Raw genomic sequence first — 20,917 nt, forward strand, 5'->3', positions numbered from 1 at the left:
GCCGAGGAGGCGGTGTGAGCACAGTCTGCTTTGCAACCGCGAAGTGTAGTAAAGATGGGATATGTGCTCGACCGGGCCGGGTTTGAGTGACCGTGTAACCTTTTTGCAAACATGAAGAGCTATAAGGAAAGCGCAGACAAGTTTTGTCCTGCTCTCTTTGCAGATGCTGGGGAAGAGGATGGAGGCGGGGGCGCCCGCAGCGTGGGTTCGTTGTCTCTTTACCAGGTCGAGAATTCCAGAGTCGGTATGTGTGTGCTTCAGTATTATAGAGACTGAAAAATAGGTATTAGCCTGCTTAATTTTGTGTTTTCTGTGGTATGACAGATTTGTAGAGGCTGTGGAATAAGCAGGTTCATGGTGGGATGATTGAAGAACTGGCTGAAGGGCAGAGCCCAAAGGGTTGTAGTGAATGGGTCCCCAGCCGCGTTCCTCGGGGTTCAATTCTAGGGCCCGTTCTGGTCAATGTTTTTGTCAAAGATCTGGATGCAGGAGTTGAATGCACCAGTAGCACGTTTGCTGAGGATACCAAACTGGGAGGTGCAGTTGACCGTCTCAAGGGATAAGATGCCTTGCAGAGGGCTCTACATAGACTGAAGCATTGGGTTGTGATTAATGGGGTGAAATTTAATGATTTGAAATGCAGGATTCTGCACCTAGGACAGAGTGACACCAGGCACTAGATGTTATAAAAGCTAAATTTGAGGTCACTTGTTGATGCTTTGACTCTTTGAGAAGAAAGGTAGTTAAATGTGGTTTTGTGAACTCCTGATTCTAGGTATTTCAGCCACGGCCTGGAGATCATGAAAAGTATGGAGGTGACCCTGAGCAGCCCCACAAAATCCACGTTGTTACTAGAATTAAAAGTGTAATTGGTCGCCCCTATTGGGAAAAGAAGATAATACGTGATCTTGGATTGGATAAAGTATGACTGTTGGTCTTTATACTTATTGTGTATATCAGAAATGTAGAGATAAGGTAGAATTAAGGTGGTGTTTTTCTTAAATTTTTCTCAATTTTGCAGTCATAAAATGTGGATTGCTTTAGAGCGGCTATAAAGGTAATTGAGAAATTGATGATGTGTTTAAGAGCCAAGAGAAATGTCAGTGGAAATCAGCCTTTTAGTAGGAATTCAGAATATCACTGTTTGGTATTGTTCTGCATGCCTAAGGTGAACTTTATCTTGACACTTCTGCTAAAATGATAAAAGTAAATTTGTAAATACTTTGAATTCAGTTTATTCTAGGTCATATTATTCTAATATTATAGGTACATGAATAAGACTTCTATATTAATGAAAAGCCTTCCAAATCCAAGCATCTTAAAGAGTTTATGTCAAAGATGTGTTTATCCACATGCACATTATGTAAAGATTCATCTAGTCAGTGTTACATTACAGAGAAAAAATGCGTGCTTGATCAATTTATGATCTAACTGAAGGAAAGAGTCTTACCCCTGAACTCCCATATTTACACTTATAATACTTTTAACAGCTGGAAGAAATTTCAGTATATTGAGAATGTAATATGAATGAAGCTGAATTTATCAGTTTACTGGAATAGAGTTTGATCAAGTTTTTATTCCATATTTTATGTTCTTGGTGCATGAGATTTTTTAGTTATTATATTTGCAAATGTGGTTTATAATTTCACTGACAGTATGAAAAGCTGAGTGATCAGAGATTTGGGGTTTGGCAATGCATTTGAAAACCTGTTCTATCCTTTATACAGGCACATCAGCCGACACTGCACAAAAATATCCCTTCTGTGAATTCCAAACTGAAAGTTGTTAAACATCTGATAAGGTTTGTTAACTATTTGCTTAGTTTGGAGCATTTAATGTAAATGTTCTAGTCATAGGCCTTCACTAAGCAAACTCTTTTGCCTGTAGAATACAGCCCCTGAAACTACCTTACGGGTTGCCAACAGAAGAGGAAATGTCAGACACCTTTCTTACAAGCAAGGGAGAGCTCGTCATTAAACGGCATCTGAAACCTGTGGAGCAGAAAGCAATTAAGTCATAAGGTGTGCTGGTTGGATTATGTAAAATAAAATAGATTATTTAAATCCTGGGTTAAGATTTTGTGTATGAAATGTAAGCTTAATTCTTCCCCTCTGGTATGAATGGTGAAAGTGACACTGATGCTTAAAGAAGTGTGTACAAATGTAAAATTCAATTTTGTTATTAGTTGCCCCAAATATTAAGTGCATGATAGGCCTGTGTCCTTATGTTTTAATTCTGTGGCTAGATTTCTGCAATTGATGGATTGCTATTAGAGAACTTTGTAAATAAAATCAGAGAAATAAGTAGAATAGATCTAACTAATGATGGTGAGGATATTTCCCAGCTAACAGTAAAAGGTTTGCAGTGATGGTGCATGACTTCATCTTTGCTGCACAAAGGAAGGAAGTGGAATTGAAAAGCCCACTGCTTAGCAGTTACATGAGAATTGACTGGCTATTCACCAAGAGTGTCATTTGATTGACACAGGCTTTTCATAGAATTATAGAATGGTTTGGGTTGGAAAGGACCTTAAAAATCATCTAGTTCCAATCCCCTGCCATAGTCAGGGACACCTTCCACTAGACTAGGCTGCTCAAACCCCCATCCAGTCTGGCCCATCCAACCTTTAGGGTTGCTTGTTCCGTAGCAAACAGTCTGTCACATGGCTGCCTCTGTAGCTTAAAAATACCTGAACTCCCCACTTGGGCTTAGCAGAAGGAATGATTCACATCATGGTAACTTATATAATTTGTTTTTCGGGGAACGTAGTATCTCACTTTATATGTATATTTCTTGATCCTAACTGTTTAATTGTAATAGTAGCCTAAGAGTTGCAGTCTGTGTAAGTTGATGTTTTTCCTGTTCTAAAATTGTAGATGTTAGAAACCTGGAGACCCTGAAGCACGCTTCTTCAGTGCAAGTTAGTAATGGTGGGCTGCAAGCTTATACCACCTGTTACTGAAGGATTTTGAGTAGTACTGTGTGCATATTTTTGTTTACAGTTTTAAGAATTGTGGCCAAAGTTAGGAAGCTGCTGCTGTATCAAATGATAAAGCAGTGTTCATGGCAGTGAGCATAAATGCCATAGTTTAACACACTGTGAGCCTCTCCCACGCCACACACACTGTAGAGAAGTTAATCTTAATGACTGTATGTTATGAGAAGATTAGAAGGATACAGTCACTGAAAATGAACATTTATCCTTTCTGCATGCTTCCAGAGAAGAGTAAACACCAGTAGGAGTTCAAAGGAGCAGACATATCAGTACGTAAAAGCTGGAGACACTGTGCAGAAGAAAAAGGAGGATAGGCTATAGTAGTGGCATTGAGGAGTGGTTCAGTGGCTCCTACAGGCAGGCTGAAGGCATAAATGCAAAGCTGAGCTGAAAAACCTCTATTTCTCAACAAGCTATGGGCTGTAGTTGGAAGGACATAGAAAATATTGGTGTCAGTCTGATGTGTATAGAATAGCAAGGAACAAATGAAGCAGATAAATGAATGTTGCCTTCCTGAACCTGCATAGCATCTTGTGCTGCTGTGTGTTAAAACTACGATCTCTGTGTGATGTTGATGATGTTCCCACAGGGAGGTACTTGGTACAAGCTGAAATTTCAGCCCTTTTGAAGAATGAGTGCAGTGCATCTAAGGTACAGGGCGTGCTTAAAAGATAGCACAAGTACTGGGGCCGAGAAAATGATGCTAATGGGTCTTTTTGCTGAGGGATAGCAAATTTAAGACTTGTACCACGACTGGTGGCCCAGAATGGCCCAGCCTTACCGAGCATGTTCAGGATTTGTCGGCGGCACTGCAACCTGATGAATCTCCAACAGAGGGAGCGCTGACAGTTCTGTCGTACACAGTGTGTGTGTGAATATGAATCTGTTCTATTCATTACGTTGTGCAGGCGCTACAAAAGTACTTCAGTGTAAACCAAAGAGAATGTGTTAATGAATAAGCTTGCTTGGTACTGTGCACATCTTAAGAAGTGTGTGATAAACTACTAATTTAGAGCAGAGCTAATAAATGTTTCCCAAGTACAGAGAAGAGAATGCTTTAGATAGTACCTGTTATTTCTGGGTAAGATTTAACTACAAGAGATATTTACAACCATCTTTGACAAGTTGGCAGTTTTAATGAAAAACAGTATTTTCTTGAAATGTTTAATCTATGTGTTAGCATGGGAATTTCTTAAATGGTTTTTCCTCCAAGGTCACGACTGCCATATAGTCAATCTGCTGTCCCAAAGCTTCTCTGATTAAGCATACGTGCTCTAAAGATTTGCACTCTGGTCTAAAAGCTGAACCAACAGGGTGCGCAAACTCAGTGTGTGTGTCCACATCCTTTCATTAATGGTGCATTGTAAATGTTTCATGTAAATCTTCACAAAGCACAGGTAAGAGAGCAGGGAGCACGCAGGCCGACTTAGGACAGGAAAATTCAGGTTGGAAGGTACCTCGCAAGGCTCTAGTCCAACCTCCTGCTCAGTGCAGGGCCAGCACTGACGTCATAGAATCATAGAATGGTTAGGGTTGGAAAAGTTGCTCAGGACTTTGTCCACCCAGCTCTTGAAAACTTCTGAGGACAGGGACAGCTCAGCCTCATCTGGACAGTTTGCTCTGCTGCCTGGCTGTCCTCATGGGGAAAGGTTATGTGCAGAATACAGTCTTGTGTCCAGTCTGGATGTCTCTTGTTTCAGCTTATGCCTGTTGTCACTTCTCTTCCCATCTCGCACTACTGGGAAGAGCCATGCTGGCTCTATTCTCCTCAATTATCCCTCACAGGTAGGTGCTGTGGGGCTGCTGTTAGGTCCACCTGTCCCTTCTCACAGGGCGATTGCTCCAGCCCCAACCACCTTGGTGGCTCTCTGCTAAGTTCTCTCTATTTAATTGGTCTTTTCTGTGTTAGGGGGCCCAAAACTGGATGCTGTGGTTTAATAAGGTGTGTAATCCCTTCCCTTGGTCAAGCTGTGCTGTTCATGCAGCTCAGGGTACTGTTGCTTGGGCACAGAGCTCGCTCACATTGAGCTTGCTTCTTGGGTAGGAGCCATTTGCCATGTCTACCTGCTGTAGCATTTAAAGTATATTCAAACAAATCTTGGTGCAATGTGTGGTAGCAATGTGGAAATAGGCTGTTTTAAGAAGAAATTTCTGTTTCTGCACTATTGCTCTGTTGCAGGTTCACTTACTGTTTCCGGTTTCATAGTTAATACTGTAGTGTGAGTAGATCAATTCTAATAATAGCATCCTGATACTTTTAATCACAGGTACAAAATGCTAGCTATAAAAAAATGCACCATATTTGAAACAAATAAACAAACAACCTTCCCTGTTTCCTTTAGGGATCTCCCCTGGATCTCTGCCCCGGTTCTTCCTCTTTTTCTTCCGCTTCCCCTTCTCCCTCTCCTCCTTCTCCTTCTGTCTTCTCTGCTTCTTATCCATGGGGTAGTAAAGTACAAGCCTGATGGGGGCTGGAGTTGTAACAAAATTGGATCCCAATGCATGCAGCAAATGTTTAGGGATTGTATGGACAAGCACACAACTTGGCAAACAAGTGAGGCATGAATGTAGGCATGAATAATGAAGCAAGATCCCCCACTAGCCAGGCCCCTGTGGTGCATAGCGGGTAATTAACCTGACTATATGTAGCTGCAGCCTACAGGCCTCTGTGCTTAGTTAAAAGAAAAAAAAAAGCTTTTTGAAACAAGATTTTTTTTTATCTAAAGAATAAAATTAGAGCAATTAATCTCTTCATTCCCAAGAGAGCACTGGGAAGCAAGCAGCTGTTTTACAGTGCAAAAGCCGCTTGCTCATGTCCTGACACCAGGGTCCTTCCCTGGTGCAGGGAGCTGACAGCCAGGTCAGCTTTGTTGTGGCCAAAGAGTTGGCTGAAAGGTTCAGGAGGTTGCCTTTCAGTGAGGTCACTGCTGCTCTTCTGACTTTCTGCTGCAAAAGAAGGATGTGGTTTGTGTTTTTAAGAAGGTTGATCATACCTGCATTAAACCAAATTCATTTCTGTGATCACCCCAGACGTCCTTCGGCACTATCCCTGTGTGTGACTCTTGAAAGATAATACCAGCAATCAGTCACAGCTGGATCAACACACTGGCTGTTCCCAACTTCTGTAATCTTGACTTGGTATTCTTCCGTGTCTTCCAAATCTTTTTCTGCAGTCTTCTCTGTCACTGCCCACATAGCCAATGGAGAAAGGTACCTCCAAAAGTTGGGTTTTCTGTTCCAAAAGAAAAAAATATCTGTGAGAGTCAAAAGAAATCCACTACTTCCTGGCTCCAGCTTGCTTTTCCATAGCTACCATCAACAAGAAGAATGAAAAAGACGCATTCTTCAATTACATCCATTACAATTTATCTGACTTGCAGTTTGTTTGACTTGCCATTTATCTGTGTTTTTCTATTATCTAAACACGCTGCTGCAGAAGGAAGAACATGCAAACAGCAACCAGGAGGAGCAATGCTAACCTGATCCCAGCAGCTAATGAAAAACAGACTTTGGTACAGTGAATCATTTACATGAGTATTAGGCAAACATCACAGACCTGACATATTTGCTGCAGGATGCCTTCCCCCATCTCACCGTGCTTCCTGGAGACAAATGGGCTTTTTATCTGCTGGCAGCATTTTGGAGCAGCTGGCTCAGTGCACTTCCCACATGCTGCTGATATTACGGGAAACAGGAATGCCTGACAACTTGCTGTGCATTCTCCCAAACACAACAGGGTTTCTGCTCTACAGCACAAACACAATTACGATTTTAAAAAAGAAATACCTTTCAAGTTAAACCCTATTGTTAACAGTTTGGAATTAGGAGGAGCCTCGCCTGAAAAAACTGTCCCCCTTCAGCTGTTGGAAGCAGTAACATATTGACAGTTGGGAAGCAGGGACCTGCACTTTGGGATGTAATAAAGTTTTTGCAGGTGAAGACCCAGCAACACTTGACATGACACAGAGCTGCAACTGATGCTAATTTGGATATGCAGAGACTATGCCACATCCTTATTATACCTGCTTGTACAGCAGTGACAAAGGTGTAAGCATAAACCCAAATTATCAGGCGACGTGGATCTAAAGCTATTGTAGCTCTTCAGCAGTAAGGAAACTAGCTGCTGGATGGCAAACCACCATTTCACTACTAATCTATCCTGACATGCTTCTTCCCCTTGGTAAATTTTGTGAGGGTGAAATACTGTGTCACTCTTCCATCAGGTCTTTCACATTTTAAGCTGAGGAATTCATCCCATGCCATTGCGTTGAAAGATTAGATTCTGTAATTTTTTCCTGCACTGTTGATTCCTCCCTTCAAGAACCATCTGCAAAAAGTCACATCAGCCTATGCATGGAGTTCTTCACGATGACGTGTGACTTTAAAGAATGTTGAAACAGAGCAAAGTACGTCTGCCAGGAAGGAAAATAGAACAGATATGGCTCACATAGAAGTGACATTAAAAAAAAAAAAGAAAGAAAATTCAAAATACCACTGAAGATGATTCACAAACCAGTAATCTCCAAGCGGCCTGTGCTACAATTCCGTTATTGCTGGGGGAGAATCATAAAGGATGTACTAGCTTGCTTCTTCTACATCACATTAATTGATGCAGACAGATAGATAGGCAGAAACTGTTGTATACTCATATATGCATGCATTGAGTCTACATGTCTGGGGAATTGTTTTCCTCAACAAACCTGTATTCAGACTACTGGGGGAGAATGGCATGTCTGCATGGTGGGACAACAGGACAACATCAAGCAGGCTGCAGCTTGCAGGCTCCCACAAGAGCTCTGGAGCTGCTGCAGGCTCAGGTCTCCAGGGACAGAGAACCTGCTGTGACTTTTGTCAGTGCTCTTTGCATCATCTCTCACTTGTTCCACTGCTCACTTGCCATGGAGGAGGCAGTATGCAAGCCACACAGCGTTATGGTCTCTCCTGCTGTGTCAGGTGTACAGGTGATGGCTTTGGGCAGCCTCAAAACTGACTGAAATCATGGTTTATGTCATGGGTATGCCTTGTGCTCACTGTTAGTTGAGGTATTCAGCAACCTCCAATTCAGATCCAGCTCATACATCTTTTTCTTCATCTTTCAGAAAGGCTACAAAAGGCCTGCCAGAGTATAGTTCTGCCATTGATCATAGATTATTTTTAAGGCCCCTTCCAACCCAAAACATTCTGTGGTTCTGTGATTCTAGGATCTCTTTTAACACTGAAATGGGAAAAAGCAGTCCATGTACATCCAGCATGGGAGTATTTAGTTTCAAGGAAGGCAATCAAATAAACTGAGGCAAGCATTAGATTCAACAGTCTCCAGCAAAAAGGAGCAGCCCCAAACCAAAGAAGCCTGCCAAGTATCCTGGACACTGTTCAAGAATACCGTGTTAGAAGCTCACACTAGAAGATGCCACAACTCAAGAAGAAAAACTGTTGCCCCCTCATAAGATGAACCTAGTATTTTGGGGTGCAGTCCTGACCGTGCCCAAGGCAACCACAGAGAAGCACTGTCCTGGGAGCAGGTTGCTGGCTAGAAAATCCCAGCCCACTTTTTCGATGAGTAACAAAGCAGAACAAGCTCAGTTATTCGGCACTGCATTACTGTGGTGGCATTTCCCTTTGTTTTCTGCATCTCTTGGAGAGACATAGATGTGTGGCTCAAATTGTTCTAACTCCAGCATTCAGAGTCAGTCATCAAATCAATCTGCTAAGCCATGTAGCTTACAGCTCTGGCCTATGGGGACTTGTTCTTGGCAGTGGTTTCGTACTGCTTCAGTTACTGCTGAAACAGGCTGTTTAATTACTCCCTCTGCCTGGTGTCTATGACAGCCAGTCATTGAAGCCCCAGACTTTAGGCAGATTCCTGCCTGAGCCATGGAGGGACAGGCCCATACCGCCTGCAGCATATGAGGTCGATGACACAGAAAGCTTCCCACCTCACATTTGCTGGTTATTGTAGGAAGCACATGTAAATACATTTCGCAGTACTGACATCAGCTGTAAAACCAAAGCACAGGACCCTTACAGAGAAGATTTTTCTTCCCTCACTGTAATTTGCTGTCTTTTTGATTTGCTGATCACTGATTCGGATGCAGCAACGTTAGCCCGTAAAAGTTCTTAAAGAACACCTACTGCATTTCCCTGCTCTACAGCAGCATAACATGCAGCTACTTTTACATGTTGGTCACTCCCAGTGAATGTTGCTTAACTACCCGAAAGTTTTCTGAAGTATCCAATGCAGGAGACCACAAGGCACATCGCTTCTGTATCGGCAATGGTGACAGCCAGCAGAAAGGTGCCCCAATGCCTCCAAAATCCTTATTATTCAGAACCTAAACATGAACATCCTTATTCCCTGTTCACAGGTTTGGGGGCAGTGGCCAGGCTTGGGCTGCCTCGCACCCTGGCTGCCAGCCCAGCTCTTCTGACCCACCCTTGGGTGTCTGCAGCACCGTTTCCTTCTCCCTGTTCTCAAATTGAGTTTTAGACCCATTGCAAGAGTAATGAATTGGGTTATTTACTCAAGTTACAGGTTGCTGAGCACTGGGCCCCATGGAAAAAAAAGAATATTTGGATTCAACGTTTATCTTTATTTTCTCTCTTATTCTCAGTATTATTCTCAGTAAACCTGAATTTCCACCCAGACCCATCCACATTGGAAAACACTTTCAAACAGAGCTTATAAACCCAGAGCTAATTCACTTCAAATTAGAAGTTTGGATTCCCAGCAGAGGGACAGATGCTGAAACACTTTTAAACTTGAAGGAAACCCAGTATAAAGATGCAAAAATTAAAGCAGGAAAGGTTGTGGGGTTTTTTACTAGCACTTGTTTTGATACAGCCCCTGGGCTTGGGTGCATACAGGTCTGGCTCCCACTCAGAGGGCTGCTGACTGGTGGAAAGCTGTTTTGCACGCCTGTTATGGCACTTGGAGTACTTCCCATACAGAGGATTTCCCCTGCGTGAGGCTGCTTTTCACCATGAAAAGGTTTCCAGCCCCACTGTGGCTGTGGATTCCAGGGCTCGGGAGACTAACAGAAGCATGTTTAGTATTGTCGTGCACAAGGCTGGCCGCAGGAACGGACAGCTAGTACAGAGACCACAGGCCTGGCAAGAAGTCTCTTCATTGCCCTGTAGCCAGCACAATCAAGGGGAAGGAAGAGTTTAACTCAGGGGCTTCATCCCCACATTGGCCAGGGAGAGGGAAGGAGGTGGATGAAGGAGATGGAAAGAGCACAGACAATGCGCAGGGAGAGCTGCTTGTGTGCCCATACTTGGGGGATGCACAAACAGCTCCAGGTTCAGCTTCAAATGGGAAGAGGCACCTTCCTCATCCAACACCTAAACATCGCTGGACTGTCCCCATCTGCCTTTCAAAGGCCCTGAGCTTCTGATATCTTGTCCCTGCAGGTCCCCTCGAAGGCAGTGCCGAGCTGTTACCACCAGCATTGGTCCTGCCAGGGTACCTGAGAACCTGCTCTGGGTACTACAGTCACTACTGGGCTAGTCTATGCGGAGGAGAGGCTCGGTGGTGGTGCAGGTTTATGAGCTAGAACCCATGTCTCTTAAAGTACTGGGCTCGCCTAATCACGCTGTTGACGTAGTAGCTGTCTCTGTCACATGGGTCATCCTCATAGACCTGGAAGTTGCCCATCTTTGCACGGTAGGTGCAGATTCCCCCTAGAAAGAGTTAAGAAGTTGTTGTTACAGGCTTGTAAGTAAGAAACAAAGATTTAAAAGTAAAAATTTCTAGCTAAAAGGGCCATGCATCTCATCAGGCCTACGCAACTGCTTGGGAAATTGCTCGTTCTGCATTATGGTTGGAAAGTGTCTGATTTTGTAAAATCCTTATTTCTTTAGTGAAGGAACCCATGACTCTTTTCAAATGAAGGTGGGAATGGCATGCTGATCCTAAAAAAGGGTGTAATCTACAAAGGCAGTGGCAGAACAAGGATGGGAGAGTAACAAACAGCACACGGTGAACAAACCAGCATGCATCTAACATGGACTGCAGGCAAAGCTGGATCCCAAGCTTCCTTCACACAGTTTAACAGTGTGCTGTAATAAACCTGTTGCATTGCGATACCTCAATTTCTGCCTTCCCCAGTGGCTTTTGTTTGGCTGCTTTCTACTTCATTTCTCCAGCTGACAGCCATTTCATTTGTAGGATGAACAGAGAAGAGGACAACTTAGCTCCCAGGCTGGGCTGGTTTCATGCTGCTTTCTAGTAGCACAAAGCTGCCAAGGAGCTTAGCATCCCACCAGTCTCTTTTCTGCAGGCAGGAACATGGAGACCCTATGGACAGTGCTTTGAGCTGGGAGGCTGCATCTGTATTCAGACCTCTTGCTGGTCTGTTGCTTTGGGATTGCTTCTTTTCAACTAGAAGACTCTGGTGTGGGTTTTTTGTTTGTTTGTTTGCTTCTTTGCTTTGTCAAAAGATGCTGTAAAATCTGCCAGGGTGATGCTCTTTTTCCCTTAAAAGTGGTGGAGCAGATGCACAGCACTCCCATCACTCAGTGTATCCCTTTCTAGTACATAGCTCGTCACATACATACCTCTCAGCTGCTGGTCCCAGGTCCAGGTAGGATGTCTTGCCCGTACTTCATTAATTGAAAGAACCAGTATAGTTGAGCACTGATTTATATGTTCTTCGCTATCCCACAGTCCGAAAGGCTGGTGTTGCTGCCCACCAAGCTAGAAAAGTCAAGCAAGAAAATGGGGTTTCCTCTGAACACAACCACAACTCTATCTTCCCCATCTTCTTTGTACTCCCAGGCTGTGACTCATTGAAGTGACCTTACTCAGGGCAACACTTACGCACAACCTTTGATGTAGAGGGAACAAATTTAAGTGCTGTCTTGAACACAGAACAGTCATTTACTGAGGTAAGGCCCTGGGATAAATACTGCGTTACTGTTCAGTTACTCATACTTATCATCCCGATGTACCTGCATCAAGCCGTACTTGTGCCGATCCTGGTCCCAGCCGTTGTTCAGGAGCAGGCCGACACGGCTCTCCTGCGAGATGATGCCAGCGATGAGCGCCGGCTCCAAGCACAGGTTTCTGGCTACTCTCTTAATCGGGATCTCGTATTTCCTCAGGCGTATGATGTCTGCCTCGGCAGAGCTCCGTACCATGGCAAGTCCTGCGGGTCAGGAAAAGGCAGCCTTACACACCCTCCTGTCCAAGACCCTCGCTTTACCTTCGAGTGGTGTCTCAAAGGAGTAACTCAAGTTCTGAAGAAAACACAGCCGCACCAAGTTGGGCAGTGGCGCTTGAGGAGCAGGCATGGCCCTATTGGCTCTGATTGTGGCCTGAGAGCTGCTGTGCCAGTACCCAAGGGTGATGAGGGGAAGAGGGCAGCTTCTCAGGCGGTGGGACTGCGCGTCCAGGGGACACTTCTGCTGCTGCACTGCTGGGAATGCGGCTCTGGAGTCAGAAAAGTGCAATTTCAAAATGTTACTACTGACCGGCCCAACTGCAGTGACTGCTGCGTGTTAGTCTCTGTACAGACAGGTGAGGTTTTCTCTAATATAATTTTGGAACAATTTCGAAACAATCAAGTGGCTTCAGATCCATGCTTGGACACCTGCAGTCAGGTGTCTGCCCTGGAGATGCCTGCATCCGAGGTACGTGGCAAAGTCCCTGGAGGTCTCAGCACTATGAAGCTGATGTAGCCAACTTTGTAATGAGAGGGGGCAATAACACAAGACAAGAAAGAGGGAAACGGGAAGGAGTTACCAAAAAAGGATCATCCAGGGCTAAGACAGCTGTGCTCATAGGACATTCCTCCTGCAAACTGTGCCTCTGGCAGGTCACCACTGGCCAGCTCAGCCGACATGCCAGCACTCAGGACCTGGCTCTGCGCATCTTCCCCTTTGAGCAGACCAGCCCCGGGGTTTTGTGAGGATGCTGATGGATGCTGATGCTAAAGTCCTGGCTGATGAAGAAACCATTTTATCTGAAAAGGGATTGCACCTTTTCCCCTTGCTTAGCAGCTGAGGATCCTGACTATGGGACCTGAAGTTTGTCCTCCCACTTCCCACCAGGTCTGGAAGCTTCACAGCACCTGCCGTTTTGGGAGAGGAGGTGTTACTTCCTCCCTTTCGGCTGATTGAGTAGCTGCAACACATTTAATTTGGCAGCAGGCAAAGCATCTCTCTGTAAGGTACAAACAGGTTGACAAATCAAGTAATGAATGATACCTACCACAGTCTGAGGCTCTTACAGCTGTACAGGGGACCAGTGGGGCTTGAAGAGCACTTATATCACCATAGCAACTGTAACTCATGGATGGAGCTGAAAAATTAAATAGAGGTGTTTGAACACATAAGTTCTCGGAGCGATATCATACAGTGCACTGCAAGTCCATACAGCGTGAGGGATTCATCCAGACCAGTAATCCACATCACCTTGTGTTGGCCATGCTTGTGTGGTTGCCACTGCTCTCCATTAGTAACATTATCAAAGAAATGTAGAGAACAGAAATTTGTTCTTTTCTAATTGAATAGTTTGAAGTGAATGAATCTAATGACGATTTAGATGAATGAACTTCTGCCCCACTAGCTCTAAAGGCTGGTGTGGGAGAGGAGAACCACAGCATCTGCAGTTATTTCAGAGGGCTCTCCCTATCCAATGCCCAAAAATGTCTGGGACCCCTCAGATGATGGCTGGTGGTACCCAAGCACCCTGGTGGGGAGCATCTTCTGTGACTATCCGTAACTTGGTGAGGAATTAATTCAGGAGAGTGCTTGCCTCAACCTGGGCAAATTACTCTGCTTCCTCAGCTCCTGAGGAACGAATAGCCTCCATCAAACTGCTTGCCACATTGGTGAGATCATTTCTGAGCAGGCAGGGATCAGATAAGGTTAGCTGGGAAAATCAAGAGAAGGTATGTCTGTGACTCCCTTTTGGTGTCAGTCCCGTACTCCAGACATGCTGGTTTGGGACACACGTGGACAGCGAGCAGACACATACAGCAGATGAGGACCATCAGCCACATGGGGTTTTACAGCGCTGTGCAGAAAGGGGACCTCAGGTACACCTCCTCTCTGCAGTCCCTCTGCAGACAGTTCCCGCGTGTTTTGACAGCAACCCAAACCCAAACCCCAGCTCACCGACAAGGGCCATAAGGCCCAGCAGGAGCAGTGTGGGAATCATCGCGATGGGTCTCCTCAGCTGCCCCAGGACACCTGGAAACACAGTGATTTGCAGAACGTGAGTAAATCGGTGCTCATTTTCAACAGCCCTGTAGCAAAGTTTGCAGGCCAAAAGCTACCAGACAGGTGAAGATAAGCTGGGAAGTAGGGACACCCCCTCTGCAGCACATCCGTCCTCTCACCCCCAGCATGGGATGCAGCCTCCAGCTTCAGAGAGTGGTGGTGGGAGGAGAAGCAAGTGGTGGGAACCCCATCTGCTCCTTATTTCCTCTTCGTTTGGGGGATACAGACTTCTCCTGCAGTTAAATGTCCCCTCCATCTCATGTGCCACTACACCACCACATTGAGAGGAAAAAGCCATGCCTCAGGGCGCTTGGGAGCAGGGAGGTCCCTGTCAGCAGCCTGGGCCAGCAGGGATATTTTTAGCCCCTGTCACTTAGCATTGCTTGCTCGCATGGCCTCTCCTGAACACCCATAGCATGTCTTTAAGATGAGAAAGTACTCTACCTTTGCTTTAATTACGTAAGTGTTTGAAGTCTAATGTGCAACAGAGTGCACGCGTTTTGTCTGTCTGTTCGAAAGGCAATGGGATTTTTTGCTTGGCTTTTGGAAAAACATGTTTTCAAAAATCAGGCAATATGACCCTTAACTCTCTGCTAGGAGAATGCAAGGCAACTCCAACATCCATGTGATGAAATAATGCTTCTGTGTTAATTTCTGTGATTCTGTGATCTGCAATACTAGTGGCAGATAATCACTTTATTAATAAATGCATCTGCTGTGCTTGTTAATAAAATGCACAATTGTCACCAGATAAAAGCTATCAACTGCAAGAAACACTGACTGTACTTGCCTTGCTGCTAAATGCATTTAAACTGAGCAGGGTTTATGGCTTACAAATATTTTTTTTCCCAAGAGGGTTTCAGATACAAAACATGCCACAAGCCTTGTAGGCAATCATCACACAACACGGTTAAGGCTTGAAAACCCCTTTCTGATTTTAATAATAGTTTTAATAGTTAATTTTAATCTCTCTAGCCTGTATTTCTACTGCAAGCTGGGCTACGTGGATGGAGAAACACAAATAGTCCACCAGTGTCATTGGAAAGACTCTGTTGTCCTGAGTAAGCTTATTCAGGCCAACAAATGCCCACGGCCAGAGCTGGGTACACGCAGTAGCTCAGTTTGAGCTCTAACACTAACACTGACACAAGCCCAGACCAATATAGCTTGATCCAATACCTGTGAATTCAATGGCAAATCCATACATGACCCCATTGAAAGCTACACACTGTAGCTATTTCCACATGTAGGAAATTGACAGATTATATAGTTTTAAGTTATCAGCCTTATTTTTTCCCTCCCATCACAAAACCCATCACAGGCCTTAGGCAGAAATAGCGTAGCAAACACAACATTGACAAGATGCTAAATCAAAGCAAAATCAAAGCTTCTGGCTCTAAATGAAGTCTATGAATGAATTCAGACTCACCTGTCTTCAGTCAGCCTTCCTCTGAGGCAAGTCACTTGATGACTTTTATATATATGTGTATGCAAAGGTACCCGCCCTATGGGCTTTGGAATGTTAATTCCTACCTAGTGTGATGACATTTGTTTTAAAGTACAATAAGTAATATATATTAAGAGCTTAGCACTCTTACGATTCCTTTCATCCAAAGATTTGCACAAGCAGTGGTTAGTAATACTCAGGACAACTCTGAAAGGAAATAAATACTGTTTTTCCTCCAACAGTAAGAACATTGATGCACAATAAATGGCTTGCAGAAAGCATTGCAGTGAATCAGTGGCAAAGGCCAGGCAAAAATCAGATCCCTGCCTAGTGCTCTGCTTCCTTTGCATCTGAGATTAGTCTGGACACATTTCTGGAAGGATTTATTGTCTCATTTCCGCAATGATTTCAGATTGGCAAGCTTTTAACTAAGTATCAGGCTTTCATATGAATTCTAAAAAGGACAAGTAAAGGAAAGGATCTCACTGTTTCATTGCTTACAGCAAGCCTAACTCAGGAGGGTGACTTGACTACTTTGAGAGCAGAAGCAGGGTTTGACTTTCAGATTTGGGGAGGCAGGATCCTGCAGCTGAAATGAGGAGGAAAGGAACTGGTCTATCAGCAGCTGAAGTCAGTGGGGGCACACAGTGGGTCTCTGGAAGACTTGCACCTTGTAGCCGCAATACTTTTCATGTATGTAAAAACATCTGAGTTACTTGGAAATGGAAAGATGGTCTGAGAGGTGAGAGCCCTTCAATCCTGTCCCCTTCCCCACACTTTCACTTCCCAAGACTCTGTCCAGCACGCATGGGGGCTAGGAATGCAAGATTTTCTTCCAGTAGCTTTCTCTTCATTATTTAATACATCACAAATCCATCTATTCCCACTGCTCTCTTTTGGGCGTGGGTGGTGGCCAGGAAACACTGTTTTGGTCATATACTAATAGAATCATAGAATCATAGAATAGTTAGGGTTGGAAAGGACCTTAAGATCATCTAGTTCCAACCCCCCTGCCATGAGCAGGAACAAATCATTGAGTTCAAAACCAAGTGAGATCAAGAAACCAAAAGATGGTCAAATGCACTTTGTCACCTTAAAAATCAATAAAGACAAATATAATTGAGATAATAGACATCTTCCCAAAGATTACAGCTAGGCATTCATTCTTCATGTACAAACTTGGTATCTTGCTGTGATATCTCAGACTAGACTATCACTAATTCTTTTACTGAGGTTTAACATTTTAAGTAGTAAGAGGTACTGTTTGACATAATGTAAGGTAAGAATCATAGAATCACAGAACAGTTTGGGTTGGAAGGGACCTCAAAGATCATCCAGCTCCACCCCCCTGCCATGGGCAGGGACACCTTCCACTAGACCAGAGTGCTCCAAGCCCCATCCAGCATGGCCTTGAACACTGCCAGGGATGGGGCAGCCACAGCTTCTCTGGGCAACCTGTGCCAGGGCCTCAGCACCCTCACAGGGAAGAACGTCTCAAGAGTGGAATAGAAGGGGGGGAATCTATGTGGTATCTTTGGAAATAATAGGTAGAAAATAAAGACATCACGTGTGTAGGGTGGCTTTAATCCTTTCAAAAGGAAATAGTGACTGAAGAAATAGAGGAGAGGAAAGCCAGAAGAAATGAGATGGGAAAAGCTGAGAATGCACTGAGGCATCAAACTGAATGGCAACTAACCCAGTAGCTGTATTCATTTGCCTTCTATAGAACAAGACAATTTATATTAGAAAGAGATGTGCTCTCTCAATTAGATCAAAATAATTTAGTATTAACATCAAGTTACCTTTTATAAAAACAGTATCATGTTAGTGATAATAAACTAGGGTTCCTCTGTCACTGAACCTCGGTTCATAATCATCACTTGGCATCTTGTTTGAGAAGTAGCCTCTGACCCCAAGTAAGATTTATTTCCTAAGGTGTTGTCCACTTGATGATGGTACTTAAGATAAAGTTTTGAATTTAAATACTCTTTGTCTTTGCTATGTATTTTCTTTCTCATTAATTACTTATGTAATCACAGATTTTCTATATTTCACAGTACTGCCACATGAATTCTTAATGCCTGTTCTGCATTGCATTGCTCTTTACTTACTCATTAAAAAGCAGATGATATGTTTTAAATATGATTATTCTTATCTGTGCTGCTGTATACTCTTAAGTGCCTGGGACAGATTCCTTGTATTCACATGATTTCCAGTATAAGGCCAAATAAGAGGATATTCTTTTAGCAACATTAGAAATTGGACTTTTTCTTGCTAAAAACCTCTTTATCCCCACAAAATGTGCTGACTGCCTTTTAAAGTGAATGTTGAAATCAGGCAGCCTCTATAGAAACAAGGTTGTGCTCATGTAAGTTGAATGGGACAAGGCTCTAAGGCAGTTCTCTTGTCCAAGGCACCACCATGTAAGAAGACCTGCACGACATTTGGAAACATCATCTTCTGCTCGAAGGTCTTCGTGGGGCTGTAAGCCCGGAGCACTGAATTCAGGTGAACCACTTAACGAGAGTGGTCTGCACCTGGTACTAGTAAGGCACAATTTTTCATTTATATGCTATATTTAATATGCAAAATTATGTCAAGAGTCAGATAAGGGCTGCTTCTGAAAGCCCATAACCAGACAGAAGGGATCTGCACAGCTGTGATATGATGCTGCTCTTGCTAGGCTTCAGAGGGGATGAGTAGTAGTACATCTTTGCGCATATGACTAAAACAGCTCTTTCTAAACGGCTGGAATTCATAAAGAGATATCCAGGAATGTGCTGGACTGATGTGCCTGTTATTAAGAGAAATGTTACTTTCTCTCGTAACACCACCGTACCTCTTTTTATGTTTTTCTTCATTATTCTTGGTGTTTCGTTTGGAAGCACAGGTTTTTTGATTCATCTATATGGCGAGACTCATTTAGAAGGACAGCAAGTTGCTAGCCCTCCTGCTTGCTGGTAAGGAAAATACATGAAAGCCATAGAAATATGATGTTATTAAATTACTATTTAAGAAAAAGGACACAAATGTTCTAATTAAAAAACCAAAACTAAAACACAACAAACAACAACCCTATAATTTTAAGCTCCTTTTCCTGTTGTGTAATCTTTAAACATAATGAATGCCAGTACACATTCCCCTTGTGCTGGATTTTGGTCATCACAGCGTATGATTGGGAGGGAGGAGATGGAAAGTCAAGGAAAGAGGAACTGATCACTTATCAAATGGCATGTGATCATCTTATACTTAAGAAGCAGGAAGGCTTCCTGGTATTCACAGGGCTATCCTGGCAATAAGCCCCAGTCAGTGACCACATAGTTTCCCCATGGGTCTGTCGATGATGTTATTTACACTGAGTTAAAAGGCACACAGAATGGAGTGGGCAAAATTGCTCCCTGACAGAATAGTGTTTTCCACTTGTTTTACATAATAGAGGAAGGACTATCCTTGCGATCTAAAGCACACCAAGGCTCAATATCACCTGTTCTTTTCTACTCACAGATTTTCATAGAATCATAAAATCACAGAATGGTTTGGGTTGAAAGGGACCTTAAAGACCATCCAGTTCCAAACACTCCGCCATGGGCAGGGACACTATTTTTTTTCCTCATGCCAAGGGATCTATCAGGGTGAGAGGGTTTTTTTATATCCTACTTAATGGAGATGCAAGGAAAATGGATCATCATTTTGAAAAGCATTATGTATTGCACATGCTGTTCTCCTTCAGGTTGCAGGTTACAGCATCACATTTCACTGGGTGGTGAGAATACTATCTAAAATTACCCGGAACATTACCCATACTAATTACTGTCTCTGTTGTGAGTTTCAACTCCGGTTTCATAATATCATCAGGCAGATGCATTTCTCAGGCTCTTCTTTTTGTCTGGGATGTAATTATAGGTAACACCAGGTATTCACAGATTTTTTAACTGTTTTATAGGGAAGCTGCCCATGACATCTGACGCATGTTGGATGCCTACCACTAACTGGCCAGTTAAAGATGCATCTGTAGCATCATCTCAAGCAAACCCTCTAGAGCTGTCTTTCTCAACTTTTAAAGGGGTACAGCCAGGTCAATCATTACGTTTCCATAGATTTTCTTTTCTATACGTAGTACACTGGTAAGTAATGATACCAAAGGTCTTCAAGCTTGTAAGACATGAGGCTCTCAGTTTTCACTGTGTTCAGAAGTGCTGGGGGTCCCCAGTCTCTTCCTTTATCTTGCCTTTCTGAAGAATGCAGGTGGACATAGAAATGACAGCCACTCCGCACAAAGTATCTCTCTAGCTGCCATGTAAAACAACTCAGACCACAAGTGTTTATGAATGAGGAAAAAAGTATTTTCCTTCTGTTCTCTAAAATGAGACTTTGATTTTTACTCTAGGAAAGGTGTTCTAGCAAAGAGGTCACTGGACTGACTCATATGAGACTTCAGTTCACAACCCAGCTTAAAGAGAGATCTATCACCTAAAGCAAGTCGTTTGAAGTTTGAGCCAGGAGAGGGTCCTGCACCTGGGACCAGGCAACCTCAAGCAACAGGCTGGGTAGAGAATGAGTTGAGAGCAGCCCTGTGGAGAAGGACTTGGGGGTTCTGGTTGATGGGAAGCTCAACATGAGCCAGCTTCAGTGTGCACTCACAGCCCAGAAACCAACCGTATCCTGGGCTGCATCAAAAGAAGCGTGACCAGCAGGTCAGAGGAGGTGATCCTGCCCCTGTGCTCTGCTCTCGTGAGACCTCACTTGGAGTATTGTGTGCAGTTCAGGGACCCACATAGAGAAGCACCTCTTCCATGCAGACAGGCTGAGTTGGGCTTGTTTAGCCCGGAGAAGAGAAGGCTCTGGGGAGACCTTAGGGCAGCTTCCAGTACCTAAAAGGGGTCGACAAGAAAGCTGGAAAGGGACATTTCACAAGGGCATGTAGTGACAGGACAAGGGGGAATAGCTTTAAACTGAGAGGGGAGGTTCAGATTAGATATAAGGAAGATGTTCTTCATTATGAGGGTGCTGAGGCCCTGGCACAGGTTGCCCAGAGAAGCTGTGGCTGCCCCATCCCTGGCAGTGTTCAAGGCCAGGTTGGACGGGGCTTGGAGCACCCTGGTCTAGAGGAAGGTGTCCCTGCCAACGGCAGGGGGTTGGAACTTGATGAGCTTTGAGGTCTGTTCAAACTCAAACCATTCTGTTATAACCATTAAGAATCTTTCTGTGTGCCTGGAATTCATCATACAAAGCAGTGAGGACTATCAACAATT

At 43.9% G+C, this 20,917-nt stretch overlaps 2 protein-coding genes across 2 annotated transcripts; one reads left to right on the plus strand and one right to left on the minus strand.

Moving 5' to 3' along the window:
• Nucleotides 1-163: 163 nt before the first annotated feature.
• On the plus strand, nt 164-2,074 carry MRPL30 (mitochondrial ribosomal protein L30; the record flags this gene model as incomplete). The annotated part of the gene is made up of 4 exons (XM_010012422.1): nt 164-244; nt 776-922; nt 1,728-1,801; nt 1,888-2,074. Coding segments are annotated over 4 exons (435 nt in total), but the record flags the coding sequence as incomplete, so codon positions are not given.
• Nucleotides 2,075-10,544: 8,470 nt separating this feature from the next.
• On the minus strand, nt 10,545-14,156 carry LOC104404071 (lysozyme g-like). Its single transcript, XM_010012420.1, has 5 exons — nt 14,114-14,156; nt 13,206-13,295; nt 11,945-12,141; nt 11,552-11,690; nt 10,545-10,675 (listed from the first exon to the last, which is right to left on the minus strand). Exons 1-5 carry the CDS (start codon nt 14,154-14,156, stop codon nt 10,545-10,547), a joined length of 600 nt encoding a protein of 199 aa, XP_010010722.1.
• Between the last annotated feature and the right edge of the window lie 6,761 nt (nt 14,157-20,917).

Source organism: Nestor notabilis, unplaced genomic scaffold, assembly GCF_000696875.1.
Source record: "Nestor notabilis isolate BGI_N333 unplaced genomic scaffold, ASM69687v1 scaffold994, whole genome shotgun sequence".
In the NCBI taxonomy this organism is placed as follows: Eukaryota; Metazoa; Chordata; class Aves; order Psittaciformes; family Psittacidae; genus Nestor; species Nestor notabilis.